This window comes from Simochromis diagramma, unplaced genomic scaffold, assembly GCF_900408965.1.
Source record: "Simochromis diagramma unplaced genomic scaffold, fSimDia1.1 OVJJ01000517.1, whole genome shotgun sequence".
Lineage (NCBI taxonomy): Eukaryota > Metazoa > Chordata > Actinopteri > Cichliformes > Cichlidae > Simochromis > Simochromis diagramma.
Genome location: NW_024387173.1, coordinates 126,198 through 136,763, shown reverse-complemented (window position 1 = coordinate 136,763; position 10,566 = coordinate 126,198). Strand labels below are relative to the sequence as shown.

The following is a 10,566-nucleotide window of genomic DNA, read 5'->3' as shown; positions in this document are numbered from 1 at the left end:
TGTTGGTTTTCTCCCTGGTATTATTAGGCCATCTTTGCCTTCAGCATGACTGTGCTCTGGGATTAATTCTTCCTTTCTTTTGCTTCATGCCCCCCAAATTCAACAATAAAATAAGATCTGGTCTCTGAGGAAATTACCATTACTGCAGCTGTTTGTGTTTGTGTGTTTTAGCTCAATACTCCTAAATCTTCTGTCCCCACAGTAAACCCTCTTTCTTTTGTGCACTGCATATTAACCCTGTATGTTTCCCTAAGCATATAACCTGATAACTTTCATTTAAGCTTGATATTTTGTTACTGTCAGCATATCCTGTGACACATTGATGCATCTTATTCATCCACACCATAATGATCTTTTGTTGTCCAAGAACAATTAAACCCACACACACATTGCAGTTTGACTCAGTTCCACAAGGACTATACAATTGCCAGAAACATTTCAGTATTACAGATTACAAAACATGACAGTATAAACCAGCTATAAATGTCTCAGAAAGCACCTCAGTCTTTATTTAAATATAACACTATATAGTTTCATTTTCAGTGCATTATCTATTCTCACCCAGAGCAAGTGACACAGTAAGAGTAAGAGATATAGATTGTGTTAATATCAATAACTCTCCTCATTAGAGTTTTTAACACTCAGAAAAACTGAAAAAAAGAGAGAGGGGGGTGGGGTGCGGGGGTCTTATTAATTATTTTCCTTTTAAAATATTTCGGCCTAAAGCTAAATTTTCTGAGCTGTGTCTGCTGTTGCTGCGGGTTATTTATATTTATACTGTATTATTTATATCATTATTTTATATTAACTATTGTTTCAAATTTTCTGAGTTCAGAGTAATGTGCAAATCACACTTTCAAGATTAAAGCTATGTGTTTAACAATTTTCCTGATTTTGCTACTCTATCCTTGCCATTTTTTAGAAATGTCAGAAGAAAACTGATTGAAAGGTACTTTTTGTATTCACATATTGCAAAACTTAACCCGAAGTTTCACCACCAGGAGGCAGTGTTTTACCAGAAAGTGTTAGTGTAGTTGCCAACTCCTTTAAAAAACAAATAATACAATATCTGTCCTGAGATCCGGGTGATGCCGTGGCTAATGTGGTCATCTTACTGTTCTGGAGTTTCTGGAGTTAAACGGTGTTTGGGCTTTTCTGCACTGTTAGCAGCTCCTAAAACCTTTAGATTAAAAGCTTTGATCTTACCGGTGTAGAAGAAACAATGTCAGTTTACCGCCAGAATCATCCTTTACTCTCCAAGAGCTGTCTACGAGTCGGACTTCAGTGCACATTCTCAATTTGCTCCTATTGTATAAATCTAAACGTGGTTTATTTCCCAAAGTTGGCGCTGGTGCTTCTTTGCTGTTTCATTCAGCAGAGCACCTATTCCTCCATATCTAAGCGTTCAGCAGCATTTCCCTTGCCATTAATTGGAGCCTGTGCAGAATGGACACTATACTGATTACTACTATCTTTTAAATATATCTCTTCAACACAATACATTGATCTTTTGGACAAAGCCATTATTTTTTGTCAGTCTCTTAGTTAAGTTTAGAAATGTTTTTGGGGGAGGATGTTAAAATACCTTATTGGAGACAAAGGATCAGTTGAGAAGCAAGTCCCACTGTAAGATCAATAAGAAGTCTGTTGAACTCTGAATCAGGCAAAGCTATAGTAGCGGGTAGAATTAAAATACGGAGTTATAAATGAACATAAAAGGCCACAAAAGAAAAGATCATGAGTCCTTGGGAACTTTTATTCTCACAGAAAACATTTGATTCACATATTATGATGTTACTTTTCACAATACAAACAGCAAAACAAGAATCTCCTCCAGTCTGATGGACAGTCGAAGGACACCAAAGCTCACACACACACACACAGACACAGTTCCACCTTCTGTGATTTCATATACATATATATTTTATTTTAATAATAAATTATGTACAGTTTTGTTGGAGTGACAGAGATGTGAAACAACAACAGGAGAAACAGAGGGAGGTTGTGATCCGTCAGAGATGCTCTTTTGTTGGGTTTAGAGTACAGGGAAGAAGAGGCACATGTCGGCCCCTCCAGGTGCATTCTGGGATGTACCTGGAGGGAATGTCCGATGAGGAGGGAGGAGAATCACCACATGTAAGAGTCATCATATCTGTTGAAAGACAGAGACAGAGGAAATAATGTGCCAATGAGAGAAGAGTGTAAATTCTTTAAGTTCATGTGACATCTTCAGTTTTTACATTTGAGGATCTTTACCTTGATCTCTGGTCTCTGGTGTTATCGCCACCAAACAGCAGCTCTGCGACCACGTCCTCCTGAGCTGAACGCTTTCCATACCTGAGAGTGAAGAAGACATTTTTTTCATTGTAAACTGCAATTGTGATCATTTTCATGAAGTTAAAGCTCAGTCTTTATGCTTTAATGTTGGCATTATTTTGGAAAAATAGATATTCATGACAGTTTGCCTCTGTAAATGTTTCTGTTGTTTAATAATCATTGTTAGTGGAAAGGTTCACCATTCTCCCCCTCGACTCAGACCACCACAGTGCATTTTCTGTTCTCGAAACGACTGCTGATCCAAACACTTCCTAATGCTGCTGTTTCACTCTCCTTTACAAAAACAGATTTGCTTTTATTGTAAATCAGTCACACAAAGTGCAGCTCATTGGTATAGAGTCAAAATAGAAGCAGCAAGGATCCCTTATACACTGACCTTTAATCCTTCTATAAGACTGGATCCTAAATTACCCATGATACAACCATGAATGCCACATTGGTGGTTGCTACAGAGGTCTCTATATAATCCATAATAATCCACGTTTTTTTAACAGATTTTCAAGAACTTAGTTACAAATATGAAAACACATGCCCCTCAAAGCTTGATATGAAATGAGATCTGCAGATAAGGTGTTTAGTCTTTTCTCCTGCCTTTTGTAGCACATGATTGCATTCAGGTGGAATGATTCTACAGCATACATCTTTCATGACTGCACACATCCTCTATATTATTGTAGGGATTATTTATCTGACATAAAATAGAATTTAATCTCTAGAGCCACAGGAAAAAATATACAGCTGTTCGTACAGGCTGAAAATCACTGAGGTGGCTGTGGCTCAGGTGGTTGAGCAGATCAATTACTGACTGGAAGGTTGGTGGTTTGATCCTTGGCTTCCCCAGTCTGCATGCCAATTATCCTCGGGCAAGATACTAACCCCAAGTTGCCCTCTGATGCGTTCATCGGAGTGTGAATGTGTGTGAATGTTGGTTAGTTTGCTCTTGAGTTTAGAAGTGCTTGTATGAGTGGGTGTGAATGAGGTTGTTGTATATAGTCCTTTGAGTACTCTGGGAGAGTAGAAAAGTGCTATATAAGAATCAGTCCATTTACTCATGACTTAGAAACCATAATAAGTTTAAACTCATTTGGCTACCGATGAAACACGCACGTCTTTTGTTGAGATATACACTGTATATCTGTATATACACTAATACATTGTGCCGCACTGTGGTTTTAGTCCCCTTGCCACTGGTTTATAAAATCAAGCCTGTAGCCATGCAGTTTGCCTTTACAAACAACTAATAAGTCATTCTGCTGTTACTGTGATAGGATGTCACCATTGTCAGTTCATGAAATTTCTTCCCTCCTAGATATTCCACAGTCAACTGTAAGTGGTATCATTGCAAAGTGTATGCATTTAGAAATCACAGCACCCATAAGTTAGATTGGAGCTGTCAAATCCTGAGGCGCATAATGTGTAAAAGTACACTAAAGTACCAACAATCATCTGACGTAAACATCAGCAGAATATGAGTACTGGGAACTTCATAGCATGAGTTTTCATGACCATGCAGCTCCTGTAACTGTTATATGGTATATTTAATATTGTAGGTGGTCCAAAGGTCTTGAGTCACCCCACATTTCTATATATGTGGTCATGAATAAGAGTTCTCCAGGCTTTCTGAAATATTTCTGAAGTTTTCCTTTGGCCATTGACTGCTTTTCATTCATTTATGTGTAAGTGAATGTTTACAGAGGAGTTTTTTGTTTCTTTCTTTCATGTCTTGTGAAGACAACCAACACTGACCCATCAATGATTCAAGGATGATTCAAGTCACACAATTCAAGGGTTGGATTAGTTTTATCAAAACAGTTTGATTCTGTTGCATAAACATATATGTTTCCATTTCTTTAGTTGGATCTATGAATAATGCCAAAGATAACATTGTTTCACCAATAGCTGCACCAAAAAAAGTGATTCCGAAAGAAAGAGTTATTAACGGAAAACTGGATATAATGTGCCCCACGTGCTTAAAAAGTCTTTGGAAACTGGATAAGTGAAGAAAATAACAAAGCAGTGACAGGCCAAAATATATACAGACAGCTAAACATGAAAGTGTGCTTTCATGATCTTAAGAAATAGAAAAACATCCAATGAAGACCTGTGAGATGCATGATCCATCTACTGTTTGCTGAAGCATTAGAAATGGTCTCAATGAAACGGTGGCTGTCAGGAAACCATGCTTAAGGAAGGGAAATGGGGACAAAGGTAGCCCAAATTATCAACCAGTGCCAGTAGGTCTTCTAGAGTGATAAACCAAATTTGAAAGTTCTGTATGAGTATGCACAGAAGAGCTCACAAGAGGTAAAACTGTGAATGTCTACAGCAATCTGTGTTATAGAATAAAGTTGGCCATACCAAATTTTGACTTTCAAGCTTGTTAAAATGTAGCTTTATACAATGCATTCTCATGTATGTATGTACACATTTTAATAAAACGCTGCACCTATTTTCCATTTGTGTAGAAAAATACTTTTTAAAAATGAGAAGTCAAGACTTTTGCACATCTCCACGACACTGTCTTTATGACAACACAGTTTCAATTGTCTGTCTCTAAATTTTCTCTTCCACTGCGCTTTTGAAAGTTCTCTTTGTGATTTTCTGCACCGCTTAGAGTTTAGAGTTCATTCTTGATCGACCTTACAATTTCCTGTTTTATTTTGAAAGTTATTTCCTTTTTTTCCTCACCCTTGTTAGTGTTTGATTCAGTTTGCCTGGGGTTCCCTGGTGTGTGTTAAGTGTCTGTTCCCTAAGACTTTGTTAGGTTGTTTGTATGTTGTTTGCTTTTGTTGGTACTATATTTGTTTGTTTTTTTTTCAGATGTGCTTGTCATGCCGTCACTTTGGACACTTTGTGTTAATCAGTTTTTTTTTTGTTTTTTTTCTTATTGTTGGCAGGTTTCTGTCTGTGATTGTGTCCTTCCTTTCAAAATCATCAGCAGTGTGCAGCATCCTGATTCAAACCAGTGACCACATTTATTCCTCTCACAACAAACACATGACTTTTGGGCTTTTGGTTCTGGTGCGTCACACTTGTCTGTCAGTCTGTCACCTGTCTTCTCTTACCTCTACCTTTCCAAGCTGTTCCCTTTTGTTTGCTGCTAATGCTTTAATGTCACAGTCAGATTCAAATTCAAGAGTGTGTGTTTGTTTTAATGTGTGTACGAGGCTGTCATTTCCAAGTCTGGCTGGGTTTTTATCATTCCCTTGATGGGAAACCAGGGTTCCAAAAGAGCTTGCAAATGTAAAATCACAGAGCCGTTTAACTGAAAATTTACTTGGTAATGTGTGTGTGTGTGTGTGTTTATGTGTGCAAAACAATCATCTCAGGTCCCGCAGAGCGGCCTGCAGTTCTTCTGTTTTCCCATCAAACATCTGTTCCACCTCCCCTATGACCTCAGCACCCAATCTTATGCTCCGTTACTTCCTCAGTGTGTGCTTCCCTGCAGGTAAGCAATCAAGAAGCGCACATGTACTGTTTCAGCTGTCACACAGCTGGCAACATATCAGGATATAAAATGTTTTCCCCGCTGGTTGATACCTCAATCTTCCTACCAATCTACCAATATTTTTTTCTTTAGCCTTAATGTGTCCTTTTGTGTCTTCTTCTCCCCAGTGGTGAAAGAAATGCTCGGATTTCTTACTTAAGGAAATGTAATAATATTATACTTTCAACATTTTCTGTTAGTGCTGCACTGAAATGATTAAGCAGGTTCACAGGCTCACGCCTGCAATTCCTACAATTGTGGGACCTTAATTTAAATCTAAAGCTCAATCTAAGGATTGAGTGTTCTTTTGAATTAATTTTTAATTGATTAGTTGTATGGATATTTGTAAAAAAGAAAAAAAAAGACAAAAGTCACCAGAATTAAAATCCATCCTCTTTAACATCTTCACAGTCCTTCATGTGTTAAAACAGCTTTCTGTGAAATGTTTGAGCCAGTTGGGGATGAACGTGTCTTTGTTAGTTTTGGTATTTTTGATGTATTTGTGTATAATTTTTCATATAATTTGGAGTAGTAAGAAATGCTATTTACACTGAAAAGCGTGGCTACATGTGATGGTAACTGATAAATGCAATATTTAAATATTAACATTGTCACAATATAGCACATATGATATAATAACTATGCAAATTTTACTTTTGTTTTCTTTTGTTCATTTGTGGTTACACCTCATAGATCTATCAGTTGTATCTAGTGTGTCTAAACCTAACAAACACCCACACCCACTGTGAAAACCATAATGTGCACCTCTCTAGAGAAATGCAAAAACTTTCTATAGCACTGGATGTATTTAAATACCAATGGCCTATTTGACTTTCATGAATGAGAACAGATAGCTCCCGAGTGTGACTGTTTCCAATGATGAAACACCCTCTGACAATTCCATACTGGTGATCTTTATACCTGAGAGCAGCAGGCTTTAGCTTGGGCCCTGCTAACTGAATTTGGGCTTCTTTCTTGGGTCGGTCTGCGCCGATTTTATTGCTCTGGTCCCGCTCATTTCGAGGCCTGGAGGTTTTGGAGAGTGGACAGTAATCTAATCTATAATCTCATTGTGTGAAGTGTTGGGGAGGAAGAGGGTATACATCACACATTGACAGAGCTCCAGGCTTATGTATGAACCAGCTTGCTTTAATGACTCAAGGAAGATAAAATGAAGTCTGGACTAAAGTAAGATCGGCAGGAAAGAAGCAAGAAAAGGCTCAAGTTCCCCACTAACACATTTAGCTTAACACCTACAGTTGGCTCAGGGTCATTAATTTTGAGGGGATTTTTCAAGGGCTGTTTATGAGTGATTTAACTCACATACTTTCTTCATGCCCAGCTTCATGTGGATCATCCACAACAGTAAAAACAATACTTAAAGACTTAGGAAAGGTTATTAGTGTGGGACCATTAAATATTCATATTGGTGCCCTGCCTTGCAGGACTTTTTTGGTGGAAGAAAACTGAACAAAAAAATTAATTCAAGCTTTTTTGTTTTTTCGTTCCACATTTTCAAATATGGCACACGTCATTTCATTGGTGATGAAGCAGATTGTGCTGTATCTTTTTTTCTTGTTTTTTACCTTGTTAAATTTACCTTGATATCCTTATTGAAATTTAATGCAGGAGATGAAAATGGTTTCTTTATTTGTTTGGAAATCACCATTTTCCTTCAAGTTCAGTCATTTTCTCATGGTACCAAATCTAAATGTCATTTGAGGACCACATTCATTTCAAGGCTGTCCTGAACAGCGGTGCCTGTTGGGCACACACTCGTGTATGTGTGTGTGATCATACCTCTGCCTGGTGATCAGATTGATGTAGTGTCTCAGGGCAGTGTAGTATTTGGCCAGCTCTTCAGGAGGAGCGTCCTCTCCTGGATTCTCGGGTTTGGGGGGGTAGGCATCAGCCAGTGTTCCCAGACAGACCAGCACACACAGCACTAAGGCCACCAGCACTGTCCAAGGTTTCAGTATCACAACCATCTGTAACAAGGCACATAAATGCTATGGAAATCTAACCACTGTTGAAGTCTAATTTCCCATTGATTCATAATGAAAAATAACAAAAAAGAAGGAAATAATAAATAAATCCTAAATGAAATCTTACAAATAAATAAATGCATTAAAAAAGATGCTTTGAGTCTAATAAAGGCTATTGCCCTTTCCTGTCTAATGACAAAACCTTCGACCCGTACCATACCTCTCCTGAGGGGTGCAAATGTCATCTGTTTTCATCTGTAATGTCTGCTCAGGCTGATGAGTAAACGGAGGTGTGTAAAGCGGTTAAACAAGTCAATATATACCTTTAATGGTTTTTAGGGCTTTGGGCTGTGATTGATTTTTTGTCAGCTCTTCCCTGAAAGTTGTCTTCTGAATGAAGATAAAGAAAATGGATTTTTCTCTAGAGGAGGAAACTGATTTCACGCATCTTCACGGAGGCTGTGGGTTTAATGAAGTTTACAGAAAGGTTTAATTTGCATTAATAATAATAATAACTAGCATGCTGTGTGAGGAACTGGATTTCCGCTGAAGTGTATCAGCTTTATGACGATTATTTCATTATCACATCATACCATTACCAAATCTGCTCCTGCTGTTACAATTATTAATTAGAATCCTGGATTAAAGCCTTTCAACAAAGAGAGAAATCTTGCTGTAACTTCTTGTTGATAACTAAACAAGTATTTTTTTTACAACAACAAACTATAAATCTGTGTATGTCTGGATTAACAGTCAGATAAAGTAACTGCATGTCCATTTTCCCCAGAAGTCACTGGTTTGCTCCATATCAGGTCTGCACAGATTTAAAAACTGCAAACTCGTAAATTTGCACAACTAACATAAAGCATAAAAAAAATCCCTCTGTCCTCTGTCTGACTGTGGAGTCTGGGGTGGAAATGTCCAGAGGCTGTTGAAAATGGCAGTAAGGAGCTTAATTATCACTTGCATTAGTTTGGCCATTTCACAGTTTAATTTGTTTCACAATTAATTGAATTTTAAAAAAGAGATCTAAATTGAATTTCTTTTTTTTTTTTTTTTCCATTCAGACTTACAGAAAACCATGAAACTAGCAGACGCTCACATCTGACAAGCTGCACCAGCTGCTTCAGGATTTACCTTCTGGGTGTTTTGGTCTATATGCGGTGCCACATTTAGCAGCGGATCGCACACCCACACTATTTAATCAGGCCAGAACTAGCAGTCTACAATCTAATTGTCTTTTAAAACTCTGTATGTAAATCTTGTCTAACCAACAACTTAAAAACAAAAAAGAACCGCAATATTTTGTGAAATCCTTAAAATAAAATATTATTGTAGCATTTCATTTATTTGTTTGTTTATTTATTTATTTATTTGCGTTTTGCGACTTTTTTCGCATTTTCCATTTGCAGCAGTAAATCTCCACCAAGATTCTTGGTAGAATAACTGTATTATGTGAATGTGGCCTTCACCTACCATGAGTACTATGTTGCTGGAGTGTGAACCTCTCCAGACCGTTTCCTATTCTCCGTGCATGTGTGGGAGCAGATGAAGGTGTGCCAGAAACCTCTGCTCTCTACCCCCACTCGCACCCTGCAGCCCGGCTATTTATTTATTTGCTTATTTGCTGTATTTTCCAGTCCTTTTCTAAATAATTGCATGGGGTGAATTATAGATTAAAGTCGGAGTTGCTTCAATAAATAAATTAGAAAAAAGTATATCCTCATTTTATGTATTTATTCATTTGAAAAATATAAAATATTATTTTTCAAAAAATAGCAACTGAGGCCACTAGATTTTGTTCTAAGTCCTTTTCCTTCCTTCAGCAGGTCTTATAAAGCTGATCTTCAGAATTTAGAGCAGATCTGATCAAGTTCAGCAACAGTGACCTTTGCGCACATTTCTGCTGTAATCGGTTATATTGAAGTTCTGCTTTAAAAAAATACTTTTTAAACGAAACAGATGTGGATCCTGAGGCAAAACGATGGCATGTGTTGTGTGGTAAAACTAGGCTGAGCTGTCCGTGGTACTGAACGCGCTCCAGATGTCACCTCAGCCAAGCTACTGGACACCAATTAACGCTTAAAGGCAAGCGAGCAGAAGAAACCTTTTATTTTAAGTACGTTTTGCTCAGCAAAGTTGCGATTATTTTTGATTTATTTATTTACCGGTATATAAACAAATCAACAAATTCCTATTGGAGTCAAAGAAAGTTAAAGCACGGGTTGTGTGAGAAGTGTGGAGACTTACTTTGAGAAGACTTTGGAGGTTACAGGTAGACGTGGCAGCCACAGGTGGTCTCTCGCAGCAGCAGAGGGTTTACTCTCTCTCCTCCTCGGTGTCTTGTTTTCACTCTGCAGGTCGCTGTACCTTGCTTCCAAACTCCGACAGAGGTTATTTATACAGTTTAGCAGCAGCGGAGAAGGGAGGGGTTACACCGCGTGAGCGTGTGAGGGAGACGGGTGGGAGTAGAGGCCGAATGAGTCAGATAGCGATGGTGATGATGATGATGAGACATTACTAAGGAGCCGGTCACGCAGTCAGTCTTGTGTTTCTGATGACATTTTGGGCCATGACACTCAAAAGCTGCATCAGTGCAAAAAGAAAAAAAGAATGTTTAGTGAGTTTCCATCTGTTTACTCAAAGCTCTGCATAACCCAGACTGGGCTTATCTGGCCACCAGAAGTCCTGGCTCAACTATCCTGTAAAGCAACCTGTTACATTCGATATGTATCTCACGAGAAATCAGTCAAATAT

At 38.1% G+C, this 10,566-nt stretch overlaps 1 protein-coding gene across 1 annotated transcript; it reads right to left on the bottom strand.

Moving 5' to 3' along the window:
• Positions 1 to 1,747: 1,747 nt before the first annotated feature.
• On the bottom strand, positions 1,748 to 10,192 carry pyya (peptide YYa). The gene is made up of 4 exons (XM_040049292.1): positions 10,060 to 10,192; positions 7,625 to 7,812; positions 2,257 to 2,337; positions 1,748 to 2,152 (listed from the first exon to the last, which is right to left on the bottom strand). The coding sequence occupies exons 2-4, from the start codon at positions 7,810 to 7,812 to the stop codon at positions 2,128 to 2,130; spliced, it is 294 nt and encodes a 97-aa protein (XP_039905226.1). The 5' UTR covers positions 10,060 to 10,192; the 3' UTR covers positions 1,748 to 2,127.
• Positions 10,193 to 10,566: the final 374 nt, after the last annotated feature.